Source organism: Phodopus roborovskii, unplaced genomic scaffold, assembly GCF_943737965.1.
Source record: "Phodopus roborovskii unplaced genomic scaffold, PHOROB, whole genome shotgun sequence".
Taxonomy (NCBI): domain Eukaryota; kingdom Metazoa; phylum Chordata; class Mammalia; order Rodentia; family Cricetidae; genus Phodopus; species Phodopus roborovskii.
In genome coordinates this window covers 1-19,242 of record NW_026125323.1, presented here as the reverse complement: position 1 = coordinate 19,242, position 19,242 = coordinate 1, and the positions used below count along the sequence as shown (strand labels likewise).

At 34.8% G+C, this 19,242-nt stretch overlaps 1 protein-coding gene across 1 annotated transcript in view; it reads left to right on the top strand.

Annotated features, from left to right (window-relative positions):
• The window catches only part of LOC127213834 (cadherin-8-like), a gene marked incomplete at its 3' end in the record, with an annotated part of 55,339 nt that extends 36,624 nt beyond the window's left edge, over positions 1–18,715 (top strand). The window contains exon 3 of the mRNA XM_051174285.1: positions 18,596–18,715. Within this exon, the coding sequence (XP_051030242.1) occupies positions 18,596–18,715 (120 nt within the window). The remainder of the gene's footprint in view (positions 1–18,595) is intronic.
• Positions 18,716–19,242: the final 527 nt, after the last annotated feature.

Genomic DNA, 19,242 nt, shown 5'->3' with positions numbered 1-19,242 from the left:
CTCCAGAACTGGAGTTATGGTTGGGTGCAATTTGCCATGTGGGTTCTGGGAATTGAATTTGGGTTATCTAGAAGAGAATCTAGTGCCCATTTTATACATACATATATAAATTTTTTTCTTATTTTACATATCGATCCCAATTCCCTCTCCCTCCCTTTGTCCTTCCCTCCCGTCCTCTTTCCCACCATCCCATGCCCCCTGACACAGTGCTCTTAAGTACTAAATAATCTCTCTAAACCATAAGTCACATGTGTTCTAAAAGAAAAGATAAGATATTATAATGTTATTTGATTTCCCAGTGCAAACTGAAGACCACAGCTTATACTGAGCCACTGTGGTGCTTCTGTGTTTACAGGTTTGTTATCCATGAATACTGATTTACACAAAGTGATCTGAAATCATGTGTTAAAGGGTAGAGAAATGTGAACCTGTACCTCTCTCTCTCTCTCTCTCTCTCTCTCTCTCTGTGGTGTGTGTGTGTGTGTGTTTTCTAGGATTGTTGTTTGGATATTTTAATTATGTCCCAAATATCTTACTGAGTGCTGGGGTGGAGAAGAGAGAAATGCATCCTTAGAGCTCACTGGCCAATCAGTATAATTTATGTGGTAAACAGAATATTCAGTGACAGAAACTATCTTCAAATAAGTTGAAGAGTGATAGAAGAAAACCTTTAATTTTGACCTCTGGGTTCCACAGAAACACTCATGCACATGAATACGAATATGCACACACCACACACTATACCACACCATACCACACCACACCACACACACACACACACACACACACACACACACACACACACACACACAGAGAGAGAGAGAAGACAACCCAAATTACAAGTTATTTAACACAATAATATTAACTGAACAATATTTGGACTAACGACATAATCATTCATCTACTTTGATGGTAATTATAGATATTTAAATAAAAGAAGATTCTAATATTTGGCAATAAGTGAGCCAACTAAGAACAAGGTGTGACAAAGAAGTTAATATGATGTGTCACTATGCAAAATTCAGTGTATTACTGACATACTTAGGTTTTGAAAACAGATGAGGGTCAAGCTCATACATAAGGACTATTTGATTCCTTAGTGCTTTCTGGGAATACTTGAGAGCTTCTCTTTCTGTATGAGATACAGTGTTGAAATAATTCGTTGGAGAATTTTAAAATGAACACTGATTCCAGTGTTCTTGTGTATGATCCACCTTCCCTCACTTTACACATTTACACTCACACATGTACAAAATGCTGCCACAATTTTTTTTTCTTTTCCCAGGGGAACAGCTGCAGAGATATTAATTGTGCTTCCGTTATAAATGAATTGCCAACAGGGACAGAGTGGGCTGTGTATCTTATCAGCATGCCCTTTCTGGTATAAATAAGAGACAAGAACTTAGCAAATTGGAAATTTGTGATAAAAATGAGATGTGATGTTATGAAGTTTCACCAGTTCTTTTTTTCCTGTATTTATTGATTTTTTTAAGGCACTCTGCAAAACAGCTAAATCAATGATTGTCTGTCACAAAAATGTTGTCTAAAGGGGCTGTATTACTGGGTTCAACTATGAATTAGCCCAAAGGGTAAACACAAATGTAGTAGAAATATTGAAAAGAAAATGTAAAGTCACACATGTCATAAATAACCCGGGAAGATATAGCTATTAGGAAAGAGCATATATGGTTTTTTATTCTAAAGGATATTCTTAATATAATTGCTATAATTAAGCTGGAAGAAGTGCACAAAGAATGAAAGTGGGTCTTTTAATCATTCCAGTTATTATTATACATATATTTCTTACATATACATATTCTTCTATACATTCATATCTCATCCAATGATTTTATTTTTAATTTTTTGATATATAAAATAATTACATAATTTTCCTTTCTCCTTACTCTCTTCAAACCCTCTTTATCTATTTCAAATTCATTGTTTCTTTATCTTCAAATAATTTTACACACACATACACACACACACATGAATATATTCACATGTGTATATGTTCAATCATATATGCTAATATATTCACATGTGTATATATTCAATCATATATGCTATATATGTTTACGTTTGTATGTATATATTGTTAAATAGAATCATCTCAATCTCTACAGTGTTACTTTTATGCACGCATTTTGGCTTACCATTTGGCATTGGATAATAAATTGGTATACTTTTCCCTAGGGAGGACTTTTCCTGTTTGCTTTCAGTATTCCATAACTGACTGTAGTCTAAGACTGATGCCTCAATAGATTTCTTCTCCACATTTGCATATCTATTGATGTTTTATACAATGATACCACTTTTGGTTCCTTACTTCCCTCAGCTCCTTGTAGGCATTTTCCCATGAAACCCTTGATCGTTTTCCCCCAAACCCTAAATTGATAGCCTCTTTCTCTTTGATTGTTTTTGATACACACAAACACACATGTATACACAAACCTGCTCTGTTCATTGTTATTTATTTTGGTGTATATGATATCAAGCCTAACCACTCTGCACTGACAGTCAATGAAAGTCATACCTGAGAGATGCATATTCTTCTACCAGGAATAATTAGTGTCCTGTAGTTCTTTGTGTAGAAATGAAATACCTCAAAAATTTTTTCCATTCACATTAATGTATCCATTTACATCTGGTCTTGTTTATGCATCCATCTTTACAAAAGACTGTTTCACAGTAGACCTACTAGTATTTCTGCCATTCGGGTATTTCCATCCCTCTTCCAAAATGTTACTTGAGCCATAGATGCAGGAGCTGTTATGTAGACATATGCATTGGGGCTGTTCTGTAGACAGTTTGTTGATCTCTGGTTTATGTCCATTTCTGTTCTCTGGGATGGTCTCCATTTACTGTAAAGAGAGACCTCTTTGGAGAGGATGGTAGCTATAGTTATCTGTGGGTAAAAGAATAAGATTTGAATGTGGTAAGTCTAGTCAAGTGTTAGTCATAAATTCTTTTCTAAGGTTCATGACCTTTATCCCCAGGGAGCTGGCTCTGTTTCCTGAACTAGATGGGAATTCTTTCCTATTGATTAGACCTCTAATTGTATTTAATTGATTAGATCCAATTAAAAAGTTGTTGATTAGTACCCACATGTGAATGCTACATGTTGCAACTTTTTGGATCCCTTGTCATGCTGGTCATTGTCATGATTTATAGGTATTGAAGCTGAATAGAATTATGCTCCATTGGCAGTATGTAGAGTATAGAGTTCGATCACAAGAATAAGGTTTTCAAATCAGTTATTTTTAAAGGTTCTTTGTTTTAAATGTCTCCTTAAATTCTGTGTTAAATTCAATTTTTCAAGATATGATTTGTTTTTAATATTTAGGAATGGACACATATTCCACTGTATACATTTGAATGTTCATAGAACAATTTTGTGCAGTCAAGTATCTTCATCTACCATTATATCATTTCTGGAGTCAAATTTGTCTGTGTAACTTTCTCACCTGGATTTGTGCTTTAAAAGCACTAACTTTTTTATTTTATTATTTGTAAAAGTTCACAACAGGTTTTGTAGGTTAATTGCCCCTTCTCTAAAATGCTTTGGATCAGAAGTGGTTTTATCTTTTTGTATTTTGGAATATTTACATGTGAATAATGGAATATCTTAAGGATAGGATCCAAAGGTATCTACAAAATTCACCTGTAGTTCTTCCATACCTATACACAGAACATGGAAACAAGCTTTATGCCATGTTTTTAGTGCATCTTTATTCTGAATATAACCTATTACATGAGAACAGCTTTGAAAATCTGTGAACTTGTCTGTTCTCACAATGTTATGAATTTTGCAATACTTTTCATTTTAAATCCATGGTTTCAAATGCTTAGTCTGTATCTCTTGTCATGGTGTCACAATTACAATGTTAAAATTTTATATCTTTTTTCAGCTCAGCTTAATTTATATAGATAGATAAGGATGATAGATAGATAGATATTTCTGTGTAACTGTAAATATTGTTTTCTTATTTTACATATCAATTCCAGTTCCCTCTCCCCTCCATTTCTCCCTCCTCTCTCCCTCCCTGCTTCTCTCCCATGCCCCCTGACCACCCTTCCATCCCACCTACCCCCACCACACTCCATAGGGGTTAAAATTTTACGAGAGTTAAGGCTGGATGTGTGTGGCAGTGCTGTTCTAAATAAAGCTTGACCTTTAAATTTTTATTTAATCAGGATCTAATGTTTGAATTAGGTTTTAATCTCATGCATTGTCACAACAATAACACACATGTACAGACACACACACACACATGCACAGACACACGCACGCACACACACACACACACACACACACACACATTCCATTTACAACATCAATATTCTGAACTCATAAAGCCTATCTTTAAAGTTAGGATGCACATAATACTATTTTTTTTTTTTTATAAATCGTTTATTTACCTAACCTCCAATTTTCCCTGGAGGTATTCTTAGTATAAAACATGGCCCTTAGTCATAGAAAAATTTCAGGGTTCCAGGTTATGCAGTGTTGTTTTTTCTATACCTCTCTACTGTGGGTTGTATGTTTCTCATAAGTCAGAAAAGCCTTATCAGCATCTTTCTCGTGATCAACAGTAATTAATAGCTGTAGCAACTTATGAAGATGGATAGAATAAAAAATGGGCTGACAGATGAAGAACAAGGGAAAGAAGGAAATACACAATCTGCTTTCTTACTAATATTTCTTTAGAGTCTAAAAGTCTCCCTTTGGAACCATCAGTGCGATGTTCAGGGCCAAAAGCATGACACTAGCCAGTCTGTTTCTCTCATAGATCCTACTTTCTCCCCCTCCAATTTTTAACCTTTGCAATTAAAAAATAAAACCCGAAGTTGTTAGCGGTGCCTTGCTTAATCATTTTATTGTGTGTGTGTGTGTGTTTCTCTTTATTTGTGTGACCCATTATTTAGCCTTTCACATATTCTTTTGTTCTTGTCATGGTTTTAATTAGGATTCACAGAGTTTCCAGTGTTGTTTCTCAAAGTCTTTAATGCATTCGCAGATCAAGGTCTCAGTGCATTCTTATGGTGTATTTTGTTCCTCTGTTATGAATTTCCTGTTTAATATGACTATATTTTATTTCTTTACATACTCTTGTAAAAGGTCCTTTGGATTCATAATTCCTTTAAGACAATCTATGAAAAGGAAAAGAAAAACTGTCTTATCCCAATAGTAACAAATTAAATTATTTGTTATAATTAGAGATGCATGCAATCAATCAAGTAGCAAAAAATATGTCGATTTGCATTGCTTCAGACATAGTCTATTCATTTGTAGGTGTATGTTGACATTAATACTCTTTGCCAAGGCAAATTTTCTAATGTTTCTCACAATGTATGTTATCTATAAAGATTAGACATGTGTGGATTACAATGATGAGTTTCTGACTTAGAGCTGTCTTTGAGCATTTCTGTTAAGTTGCCCACATATTAGGTAGAACTCTGAGAGAAAAAATCCAACCACCTAAATATTGTTTACTTAATAATGATATACAGTAGTGATTCTGTGTTAAAAAAAAAAAAAACAAAACTTCTTTTAAGATACACAGATTCTAGAAGACCTGCATTGTATAATATATTCATTCACTTATTCATTAAATTGCTTGTAGAAAGAAATTTTGGCTTAGTTCAGATGGAATTATACTTCTATGTAAGATTCTCGCATCAACACATGGGCCTTGGCTATAAGAGATACCAATAGTCAGTTCAGGCTGTTGTAAAATATCATGAAAATCTAGGTCTAATACTCTAGAAATACTTCTATCTCACGACTGGAGGACAAGACCAAAATCCACATACTGTCATTGCAAGTCTCCAGATCTGGGCTCCATAGTATCTTTCTGTGCTATCACACACAAAAGCAAGTAAAGAATAATTCAAAACTTCCTCTCATCTCCTCCTTTATAAGGACTCTACCATGATAATCTTACTAACTCCCCCAAAGCCTTACCTCCTAATACTTCCACTGGTAGTTAGTATTTCAGCACTCATTTGGATGATATGAGCATTCAGTGTATGATATCTTGTTTGTGATTGTTTTCCTTCTACAGAAAAAAGATTTTCTTGCATAATGCTGTTAAAAATGCAACAAGAATCAATTTATGTCAAAGAAATAAAATCATAGTGTGAAGATGTCTGTGAATTGGTAGAGTATTTGCCTCATATTTAGGAACCAGAGATTGTATTGCCAGCAGTTCATAAAATTAGGCTCTCCTTCAATTTTAACATTTTTGAGCCAGAGGCAGGGATCAAAAGTACAGTGTCACTCTTGGTTATGTAGTGGTTTGAGGCTATCTTAGGCTACATGAATTTCTGTCTCAAAATATGTGCATCTTCTTTTTTTAAGCTTTAATAGAATGCCCTTAACTATATGACAGCAAGACCATCACAAGGCCTTTATTCTTGTGGATCAAAGAATATTTCAGAGGTATTTGATAAAAGAATTAACTAGTTTTCTTTTTTTTTGTTTAATCTTGTCATTCTTCTCTTTAATAAGTACATGGTTGACTAAAAAATATTGAGTAGTTGTTATAACTACTCAAATAAACATATTGGTAAAAAAAGAGTATATTTAAAAATATTTTCTATGTTCTTTACAGTAGCATATTTCAGAAAGATCTAATGGTACTGTAGGAAAAAATCACCTTAATCAGGATAATACACACACACACACACACACACACACACACCTCTCTTCCAAATTTAAACAGACAACTGCTTTACTTACATATGATATGTTTTAATTATTAACTTAGCATATAGTTTCATTTTTATAAGCTTCAGACAGATGTGGTCTGATAATTGAGGAAAGGTACTTCACAAAGTGCAGTTGCCTAAAGGTCAATCCCCAAGTTTGGAATTTGGAATTTGGAGAAATTACAGGTGAGTTATAATGTTACAGTCATACACCATGTTATTAGCTAGGTTTTTATTGCTGTGATAAAACAAATGATCAATAGCAACTTTTAGAGGAGAGGGTTTATTTAATCTCACATCTCTTTGGTCATCCATCCGTGAAAAAATTCGGTGGTAGAATTTAAGGCAGGATCTTGGAGGCAACGTCCATGGTGTAATGCTGCTTATTGACTTTCTCAGGTTGTTTTCTTATGAAACTCAAGACTTGTGCCCTAACCTCCCCCCCCCACAACCATTAATCAAGAAAATCCCAACACAGTCTTATTGGCTGACAATCTGATGGAAGCATTTTCTCAACTGAGGTTTTCTCTTCTAATATAACATATGTCAAGTTGGCATGTACTAACCAGGAAAACATCACAGAAAATTCTGATAGAATTAATATTCTCACAATGGGAAAGGAGAACCTCTGTTTCAGCTCCCCATCACCTTTATCATAATGGACATTATTGCTGTCCTTGGCTACTAGATTATTTTGTTGATGCATGTACTAGAGGATACTAGACGATTCTCTTAGTACATATTTCAACCTCCTTCATGGTTACCCTGCATATTAACTTGTCTTTGTCAATACTCCATTCACTCCATGGTAACTTTGTCCTTGAATCCCAATTTCATACTTGAGCACTTATTAATTACCTTCTTGGATGTAAATTGCAGATGTTGATATAGGATTCTGAAGCCCATGATCCATGATAACCCATTTCACCACCTTTATCACACTTCTAGGGTCAGATCATTTTTTCTTTTGCACTGGTAAAGACACTTTCCACATCCTTGGACCCTCATAAAAATGTCCCATGCATTATCTCTTATATGGGAGCTACCCACAAAATTAAGTGAGAGTTTGATATCATGTTGGTTTATTATGTGATTCCAACTTGAAAATCGGTCATGGATACACTCAAGTATAACAGTAGAGAAATATTACCTATTATTTACTAGTAAGATTAAAATGAAAGTAATTCAAATAAATGGTATCAATACATGATATAAAACATAAGACCACTGTAATAATATTTAGAGAAATGAGTGATCCACAATATTCTCTACATAAATGTTTGTGAAGAAGATACATTTTATGATGATAGAGAAAAACAGAAACCACCAAGTTATTTTCCCTGTACTAAAAACTTGTCATTCAAAAATTAATATTATGTGCACCATGGTTACAAAAGCAAGCTTGCAAATGTTTATGCCTGGTCTGACTGAAAATCTTACACATCTCTATGTGTAGTGATATTACCACACCAAATTGTCACAAGTTACTTCAAAGATAACAAAAGTCCTCTTACACTACGCATTGTTCTTAACAAGTATAACTAGGACAGTATAGATCCTTGATTAAGTTGTAGATTAAACGATAAGGTAATGTTTTTCAGGAATATGTAATTCTGAAGGTGAGAAGAATATGGTGAATTTGAAAGAATAAGAAAGGATACTATTCTTTTTATCAGTTAGAAGTTCTTTTCAAAAAAAATTATTGAAACTAGATATTTTTCTCATATAATACATCCCTACCACCATTTCCTTCTAGCTTTCCCTCATTTTTTTCTCTCTTCCAATTGCAAAGAGAAGGCCATCAAGAGACAACAGCCAAACAAGACAAAACAGAATACAATTAGACAAGGCAATAGCCCTCATATCAAAGCTTGTATTCTAAAACATGAAAGACTCTTTTCATAAAAATGTATACAAAAAATAAAAGGTACTCAAAGACAGTTGAGTGAAGCATTGTGGGGAGCTCAGAGGTAGAGCTAGGAATCAAGTACATCTTCAAAATGTTGTGGTCATTTGTTAAGTATGACAGGAATAGACTTATCTGACCATGTATGAAGAAAGTATCTTGATTTATTATTTTCCTTTTTCAATGACATTTGAATGTATTCTTTTTAATTTTTCATTAAACAAATTATCCCAGGAGAGTTCATCTCAATTTGCAATTCCTGTGAAATTGGACACAGGAATCTCCTTCTCAGTCAATGTAAGTCTTGCCAAATCTTAAGGTCAAGACCTCCTCAAATCAAAACCTGTCATCTATTTGTTTATCCAGCCTCCTACATTCTTTAATATTTGGTTCACACTCAATGCTCTATCATGCCATTTTGTAGCTGTTGCTGAAAAATTTCACACTTTCATGACTTGTCCTTTCAAGAAAGCAAGAGTTTTTCTCCTAATGATGGTTTCTAAGCTACTGAAATGGAGTCTTCACACATGGCAGGATATCAATAAAAAGATGGTGAAGATCCTCAATGGGAAATAAGGCCATTTACTTACAGCTGGCTGCATTGTGGACAGCAACATGCATATGATAGCATAATCTCTGCTAGAAAAACAATATTTTTTTAAAAATATCCATGAGATCAAAATTCTCCTAATGACATCACATTAATATTTCTTTGTTTGGGTCTTTCTATCCCAGTTGTTGTACTGGCTCAGTGGCTTTTCACTTACGCAGGTCTGAAATTTGACAGGATTTTTGTCCTTCACACCAGAAAGATAAGCTGACAGTGCACTGTCATCATTTCTACAAGTCCTGGCTTTTACTAGAGATGTAGGCTTACTCTAAAAGAAGAAAAATAAACAGCCACTAAGATGAACAACTTTTATTTTCATGTATAGTTGTCTTATCTCACAGTTTAGCAAACACAAAGTGTCATGTAGTAGAGAACACACAACTGTGGAAAAACAGATATCCTTTCCCCTCGGAATAATATTTATCTTTCTTTATGGAGATCTATAGTAAAAACAAAGAGGATGGTATCCTTATCCATAAGAATTATTTTTTTACTTAAATATTTTCTTTGTTTTTGAGCATTTTTATTATCTAATAATTTTTCTTATATTACATATTATTACCAGTTCCCTCTTCATCTCATCCTCCCATGCCCTCCACCTCCCTGGTCCACTTATCCCATACACCATCCACTCCCCGGGAAGGTGAGGCCTTCCATGAGGGATCATAAAAATCTGTCAAGTCATTTAGGTTAGTGCCTAGGACATCCCCTGTGGTTCTAGGCTAAGAGAGTATCCCTCCATGTGGAATGGGCTCCAGGACTCCATTCGTGTACTACAAACACATCTTTGTTCCACTGCCAGAGGCCCCATACACTGCCCATACTTCCTAGCTGACACTCATCTTCAGGGACTTAGTTTGGTCCTATGTTGGTTCACCAGCTGTCAGACTGGTGTCCATGAGTCCCTACATGCTCAAGTCAGCTATTTCTGTGAGTTTTCCCAGTATTTCATGACCCATTTGTTCATCCTCCCTTTCTGAAACTGGATTCCAAGAGTTTAGCTCAGTGCTTAACTGTGAATATCTTCTTCTGCTTCCATCAGCTACTGGTTGAAGGCTCATGTTTGTCTTTTTTTATATGAATTACTTAATTCTGTGTGTTTGGTGTGTGTCTGATTGACCTGTCTGGTACTGGGTGTATGTAGCATTATGAACAAGTGGACATAGCTGGACAACTTTTAAGAGTTTGTTTTCTTCATTCATCATGCAGGGACCAGGGATGAAATTCAGGTCATCAGGCTTGATGGCAAGAGTCTTTACCTGGTGTGCCAAATATCCTGTCCTATTCCTATATTTGATATTAGAAAACTGAGTCGATGATGTTAAATTCTTAGTTAGTTAATATCAAATCATAGGCATAGAACATAACTCAACCTGGTACCTGTGTGTCTTCCCTTATTGTTTTTACTATATTTTTTGGTGACATGATCACTCATTAAACTTCTTGCTCACTTATTTGGGTATATTAAAATGTCAGCAAATAGATCCTCTTGACTCTGTATTCCCAGCACTTGAAGTGTACGTGTGTGACATTGTTTCCAGCATTTTACATAGAAGCTAGGGTTCTGAACTCATGTCCTCAGGCTCACAATATCATTGCTATGCTGGATGTGTTTCAATATTTTAATAAACTACTATCAACAGAAACTTCTGTTGTGCCTTAGAGTATACATCATTACTCTCCTTATTTTATATTGTGCCATATTTTGAATTTAATAAAAGCCTGAAGTTTTCTACAATGAAGAGATATCAGCTGTATGCATTGTTATTTTAATTTTCAAACACAGGTGTAAAAAGAAATTACTACTCTCCTACACATTCTTATACCATAACCTCATGCTCAATTCCTCATATTCTGTATATGTCATGAAAAAACTACCCCATAAGTGGGAACAAATGAATGAATTCATTTAAGAAAACAGAAATTATTAAATCTTCACATAACTATTACATCGAAATGGTAGATGTAAATGCCTTGGTAGCATCATTTTGCAAAGTCGGGATGAATATACCAGATATTCTAAATCATATACAGTGCTGGTTTAGTTCTCTGTTATTTATAGGATTTCATAGGAAACTGAATAGGGGAAAACTCTATTGCTGGAAATAGGCAGCATATGGAATACAAATACACCTTTTCTTTTCTGTAATGTTGAGGAAGTCATCTGAATTCAGAAAGAGTTTATTCATGCACATGTTACTGTAAACCATGAGCTTATTAGTTTCCACAGCCAGGTCTCCAGTTGCTCTCATTATCTGCTGCAAATACAGTGCCTAGGCCACCAGGCTAGCAAGCATTTGTCTGCAAGGTTTGGGAAAGGTACTTTCTTCTGTGCATAGTGACATGGTGAGATTTTACAGTAACACATTTCCACATGATGCTTTCCAGTTCTCTCATCCAGTGCACATTACAGATAATTCCTGAATGATGCATGGGTGAGTAAGAAGTGTCTATATACTCAACTCTGTTTTTTAAAGCATTTTAATCACATCTGAAATGTTCTGGCTTATTTTAAAAGCATGATGTTAAATGCCTTGGCTATTTCATTGTTACACCACTCTGCATATATCTATCTCTGTGTGCTCCAGAATGGAATATGGAAACTGGATTTATTTTTTTAGTTGAAGTCTCCAATCATGGAAACAGAAAAAAATATAATGGCCGAATGCAGTTGGTACTGTCTATGCACCCCAGTTAATCTGTCCCTATTTCAATACTAAAGTCAGTTGGGGAACATGTGAAATTTGGCAGAATCTTTCAGGTGTAGGCTAAACATGTGGTACAGGAGAAAAACACTCAGAGAGTATTTAAAAAAAATATAGTGGGACTAACCCTGGGATTGTGGTGTGTGTGTGTGTGTGTGTGTGTCTGTGTGTCTGTGTCTGTGTGTATGTGTGTGTGTGAAGCAAGGAGTCAGTTGGAATTGACTGGCAGCAATATTTGATCAAGTAAAGAAAGACAACAATATGATATCAGTCTAACAAAACTTCTCCAATTATCCTTCAGGATTCTTGGGAAAAAAAAAAAAAAAAAAAAAACTTCTCAGGCCTGAAGTTGAGTGGTCATGTGGTTTGCTTCCCTACTTATTACTTTCAGAACATAGCTATAGAAGAGATGTGCATATACAGAGTTAAAGTAGAAAAAGCACTGTATTTTTCAGGTCCATGCTTATTCTTTTGAGCCCGCAAAGACCCCTAAGGCAGCCTTGGAGAATTGGATATTTGGCACGTGTCTTCTATAATTAAGTAGCACAAGCGAAGAATACTGGTAGGATTTAGGGCATGTTTCCCCACTGGGAACATTAGCTTGATTCCTGTCTGGAGAAGTAATTGTTGAAGACTATGGTTTCACTTAAAGAAAGGGTAGTGAAAAGAGTTGGCTGTTTTCATTGCTAAGTTTTTACCTTAATTATGAAAGGTTTGTGTTATGTTGATTGTGGTAACCAAAAAAAAAAAAAAAAAAAAAAACCAAACAAATGGGCAACGCAAAACCCACATTTATGTTTACCAGTCAGATAGATGAGTGCATTAATGCATTATGCCAAAAATTTACTAGGTAATGTACTAGATCAGACATGTTGAAACATCCAGGACATTATGCTTCCATTTCTAGTCAGTGTTAATTTAAATGCCAACAAGTTGTGTAGGCTATATGAAATTATGACTCTGCTGCCCTACTACAAACAAGCCGTATTGTCATGTTGACACCCATGCCCCTGACCTATTGTTTTTCACAGTACTTGGAGAAATTAATGAGGAATATGAAAAAAGTTAAGGCAAGGGTTTACTTTTATTAAACTAATGAGAGGAATCCCATCATTGCTATGACCCATTAAAGTTGTGTTCTTTTTGATGTGTATGAATGTTTAAGTAAGGCATTTTCAGATGATAATGCCTAAGCACTCTGTCTGTGGGTTATTCCTGTTGACTTGGAACAGGAAGCTAGACATTAAAATGAAAAGTTTGAAGATGATAGAAGCAGGCCAGCAGTGCTTGCCTATTTGGATTTGAACTGTTGCAAAGGTTCTGCTTCTTTATTTTTCTACTGGCTATTTGAATGCTTATTCTTTAAGAATGTATTGCAAATGACTCCCTGCAAATGGGGTATGTGTTCCACTCATCACAATAGTTTTAGCTTTTCCAGTGTGTGCATTTTCACGTTGCACCAAACCTTTGTTTTCCCAGCTTAGGTGTCAGCACTGGCATTTTTCTTTCTGAATAATGTGCAAAATCGGTGTGCTGACTTGCTCATAAAAAAAAATAAGTATAGCCAAGCTAGCAGAGCTATGCTACCTAAAGCCCAATATCTTATTTTCCCGAGGCTTTTCATCTTAGTTTGTCAGCAAACCCAAACCTCTAACCTGTCAGACTAACATCTTTGATGGCTAATTTTGCTTGTAGTGTTTGCTGTCATGATTGGAAGAGGATATGATAGTTCTGTGGCTAATAGGAGGAAAGTTTCTGGTGGGGCAAGATGTAGTAAAAACTGCAGGCTCTCTGGTAATTAAAACCGTGCAGAATAACGGCACATTTCATTCAGCTAAGAATTTAAATTCAGAAAATATGTTTGTTAAAAACAGAAATCACCTTGGAATGGTCTTCTCATACTTGACTTGATACTATAAGTCTGGATTGCAGAGATGTGGGATCATTTTTGTTGACAACAGCTGGAGACACAACAGCTATATTATTAGTAATTAGGGTCAGCATCCAGTTGAATTATAATAGGGGCTTTCTTAGGGAAATGGCACAGTGTCAAATTTATAGTCACTAGCTAAATGGGTCTCTTGTATCCTTGACAAAGGGACAGAAACAGTTCCAAATGAAAACACAAACAGAGAATCCTGGTTGTTATATTTCCTGGGTATTACTCAGGGTCCCATTTATCACACACCAAACACTTGCTGCTTTGAAGAAAAATTATCCTGCAAGGTTTACACTTTTCAATTTCCGTCAGTGCTCTGCATTCTGCATGCATTTCCATGGAGAAGCCAAGACTGCCGCTTGGTTTGAATCTTTTCTGCTGCAAGATTAACTCCAGTGTCTATTTTCTTTCTTCTGGATAATCACTTGACAAATACATCCATAAAACCTCCCCACACATCTACTGCAGTGTACAGGTGTATCAGCAGTCCTAAATCCCTAAGGAGAAATGTCATTCATGACAGAAAGAAGTGCTACCTTTTCCCTTCCAAATGCCTAATATCAAAGGATGTGGATTTCTGGAAACCAGACATCAGGCAGATATATTTTGGATGAGTTTCTGGGCAAAAGCTAGTCTTAGCACTGTTGGCCCAGTAGCTCATCTTCAGTCACATAGTATTTGCATGATCATGGAATATGCCTTCTATTCAAGTAGCAGCAGAAAACTTGTATTGTCCAGTGCCCGATGCCTCTCTTTGTGCTCACTACATTAAACACTTTTCTCTTTTAGACCCAAGAGCAATTTACCCTGAAGCAGAAACCGATGTGAAATAGATTGGACAGAGGTCATGTGTTGATGAATGTAAGGTTACACACAATGTATGAGGGATTTCTTTTTCTTTTTTTTTTTCTTTTGGCAATTTTAAAAATGAAATCAGTTTCTTCATATGCATACACACACACACGTTTTATTTTTGGTTGACATAGATCCATGTATCTATTGTGAGATGATCAACTGACAATTATTAATATATATACTACCTTATTATATCTTTATAGTGCATAAATTTAAAACCTATTCTTCTACTTTGAGACATACAATCTTGTTCTTATTTACATGAACCATCTGTGACATGGAACACTAGATTATATTTCCCCCTTTACCTCAATATTATTGATTTTACAATCTTTTTTATTCCCCAAGATATATGCAAACCTATTAGTGGTAAAGTTAAGAAAAATGACTCACAAATTAAACATTTACTACCACTGAAAATTGTCAAACTTTGTATTCAGTTTTACTTTTGTGCAAATAAAAATACACATAAGTGAGAAGGACAGTAAGCTTCTAGAAAAATTTTCAGTAAATTTTTCCTAGTGTTTACATGAATTATTTCCCTGAATTATCTGAACATGTCTGCATTTTAACAATGACTATGAACTTTGATAAAAAGACAATGATGCCAAGGGGTAGAAAAGATTCAGGTATTTGGCTAAATGCAGAGAATTTGAAAAAAAAATATAAGACACAGGAAATGAAATTTGTGTTCTGGTTCATGATAGTGTGACTTCAAAAATTGTATTCTTTCAGCCAGAGTTCTGTATAAGATTTTGAGGTCTGCCAAATTTTTGACCTATGAGAAAGCTGTACTATGGATCTGCTAAGCCAATCTCTCTTGCACCAGGCCTGCGATATGAAGCCTCTACAATGAAATTGGATCACATGGCAATAGACACAGGAGAAGACATCATGGAGACTATCTTGGAAATAGCAAACTGCCAAGTACATAGTCTCATCTTCTTTTCTATGAGAAATGGTTGCATGTTTCATTTCCCCCAAGAGAATAGCTTAATAAACTAAGTTTTACAAACAAATCTGAAAGTCACTTTTCCTTCTCAAAATAATCATAACAGAAATTAAGGTACCAACACAAAAATGGAGTGAGTCAGTTGTGAAAAGTTTGGTCCTAGTGTACATCTTGAAACATGGCTTCACATTATAAATGCCTGAGAATATTTAAAGTAATATTCTACCACTGTCTGTATCATATCATTCTGGATGGGACCTTAAGATCATATTTTGAAGCTTGTAGACTAGAGGCATAGATTTATTCTCTAGATTTAGCATGTTATAATTTCTGGGTTATCTATTTGGCTTCACCCTCCAATATTGTATGTATATATATCTATGTATCTATCTATGTATCTATCTATGTATCTATCTATGTATGTATCTATCTATCTATCTATCTATCTATCTATCTATCTATCTATCTATCTATCTATACTCTGAAACTGAGTCAGGCTAAATGATTTGCCTGAAGATATGGGAATACGTTTGAGAACATGTTAGTCCATTCTGTGTGCAAAAACCTTCCAGAAAATATTTAGATATTTATTTATCTACCAATATATCTGTTATTTAAAGAATCAATTCAGGAAATAGAAGATAATTTTGATGACAGTAGAAACAATATTTGATTTTTCACTCTGTTTCCCCCATGCTTAAATAGTGACTGGACTTACTACCACAGTATCATAGTGAGCATTACATTTCAATATATTTTCATGTCAGTTTATTACTACACAGTAGGAAAACAATGTCTTTTGCTAAAAAATGAAAGTGGGACACTCTGAACCACAAAGCAAAGAACAATTTTCCCTGTGTCTTTCTGCAGATTTTTCCACTTGTCAGCCCTTTAAATAAATCTTGGAGTACTTCTTTCTCCAGCCATTGTTATTTCCTTTTTTGAACTAATTTTGCAGACTACATAATAGTTAATGTATATCTTCCTTAAAATTTTTATGTACTCTCAAAACTAAAGTGGAATTTTAAAACATATAAATAATTCTCGTATAAATGGAGATGAGGTTCTTTGTGGTTAGAACACCTCATGTTGTCTCTTCTGAGCAGTAAAACTACAATGTGTTCTCCCTGGATGAAGATAAAGAGCCAAAGTGACATAATTCTTCAGTAGCCATTTTACACAGGAACCATGTCCGCCACTAGGGAGGAACAGCATTATGAGTTATAAATTTCAATTTTATACAGTTATCAACTACACAACAAATATTACATTTTTCTGAGCAGTGACCGCAATTGAAAGCATATCCAAAACACTTTGATTGACAGGATCTTGCAAGAACTCAATTCTATTTCAATCACTACAAAGATATACTCCTCAGATGTACCCTTTATCTCCTTCAGGATTAAAATCCTCTTTCACTCTATGCTGGACACATTATCAACAGAGAGTTCAAAGCTCAGTAATCCCAGACACCACTTTGTAGTTGCCCTTGGCTAAACACCCTGTCTGGCTCAAGGCCAAAGTTCCATTCCTCATGGGCCATTTCCATCTCCTACTTCTTCAATCTTACAATATGAAAGTCTGGCCCCATTTCTCAATAAGTTGCTCCAGTTCTGAGTATCTTGCTTCACAGCATCATATAACAGCCATTGTTGATATTTCCTGGCATCTTATAGACATCTGCTTTGACTTATTCCCCTCAGAGGTTGACAAAGGACACCCTCCAGTAAATGTACTGAATTTTCAACACAGAATGATCTGTGACACTGCTTTTTTCAATAAATCATGAGGTAACACATTCTTCCATATAGCCACTTAATTAATAGACATATGGTAACTAACTACTATATGAATGACTTTTTAATTGAAGAGAATAATATTGTCCTCGCCCTATCTACTGTGGATTCTAGTCACACCAGACTCCCTATGTTCTCTACTGTTTCAGAGGTCATAAGACTATTCAATGATCATTGTCTTTATTTATGATTGAATAATTCTTGTGCTAATTTTTATGCATTCATTTTTTTTAGAAACTTGACATTTCTTTAACATTGAGTTTCAGTGCAATCTGTTTTTGAAACACATCCAGGGCCATTCTGTTTGTGGCAGACCAAAGAAGGCACATGGTTTGCAGCACTTGCATTCACCTGAGTAACTAAGTTAATTTGTCTATTTCCTTCTCTTCTTCCCCACCATAAACTTTAAGCTTCTTTAGTACAGGTGGGATTTTGTATAGGCATATATACTGCCATCCAGACAAGCTCTATGTGTACAGTTGTTATAAAACACAAAAGATTAATGTGCAAAGAGGTTTTTCATTCTGTTATCCACAGGTCTAATTACCTGAGCCTGCTGATTAATTGGTGGTTCCTATCTCATCTTATATTCTGAGAGAATTAAATGTGATGGAATAAAAATATTCCTTTTGATATTTATGTACTTCTTTTTACAGTAGTCAAAGTTTCAAGGCACATTCAGTTATACTTTGACAATACTCAAGTGCTTCATGCTATATTATATTATTAAACTTTTGTTTCATGTTTCTTTGATATGATTCCTTTGCATACCCCTTAAACCCCCACAACTCTAATAAAAACCATTAAAAATGAAAACTACAAGACATCTTAAATAATAGAAACTAAAAGTGCCATCATAATCTGCTATTTCAATCTCAAAGTACTGCTTCTTACAAAAGAATTTCCAGTTGTTGAAGTTCTGACCAAGCTGATTACTTTTATCTTATAAAGGGGATGTATATCTCTATCAATCAATCCCTATCTATCTACCTACCTTATCTACCTATTTACCTATATTTACCTGCTATAAGTTTAATATAGGATATAATTGACAAAATCCTAGCACTTGGCAAAAAATAATGTGTAAATTCTTACCACTTTCACTTTTTTTTTTTAATTAGGTACATCTGTCACTAATGTAACAGCCAAGGATGCTGATGACCCAGTTTATGGAAACAGTGCAAAGTTGGTTTACGGTATCTTGGAAGGACAGCCGTATTTTTCCATTGAGCCTGAAACAGGTTTGTGGTTTAAATTATAAATTCTATTTAACATATTTTGTTCAGGGAAACACTTATTAGGATCTGGTTTAAGAAATTTTCTGGCTAAATATTTCACTGACTATACCAATAATATTTGACTTCACACTGTGAGAGACAAGTTTAGCTCTGATATCACTGATACTGAATAAATGAATTATAAGGCTTGGATTGATTATCTCCACTTTTTAGAAGATGGTCTAATGCAACTTCTTATCCTAGAGTAAATAAAATAAAGGAGATTGAATTAGGAGAGTGCATTGTCATATCTAAATATAGATTCAGTAACTTATTGGCTTTACGAAAGGTGACTTTCTAGATTTTACTTTATCTATAATGAAGTGTGGAAGGACCCCTTATCACTCATGTGGTGTTCTTAATGGTAAAATGACCATTCATCATATCATTATGTCTTTATCATTACATTGACTAGAGGGGCCCTTTCTTGGGATAACTCAGTATGAGCTGCCATAAAGATATTTGTTTGGCCCAAGTCATATACCACTAAT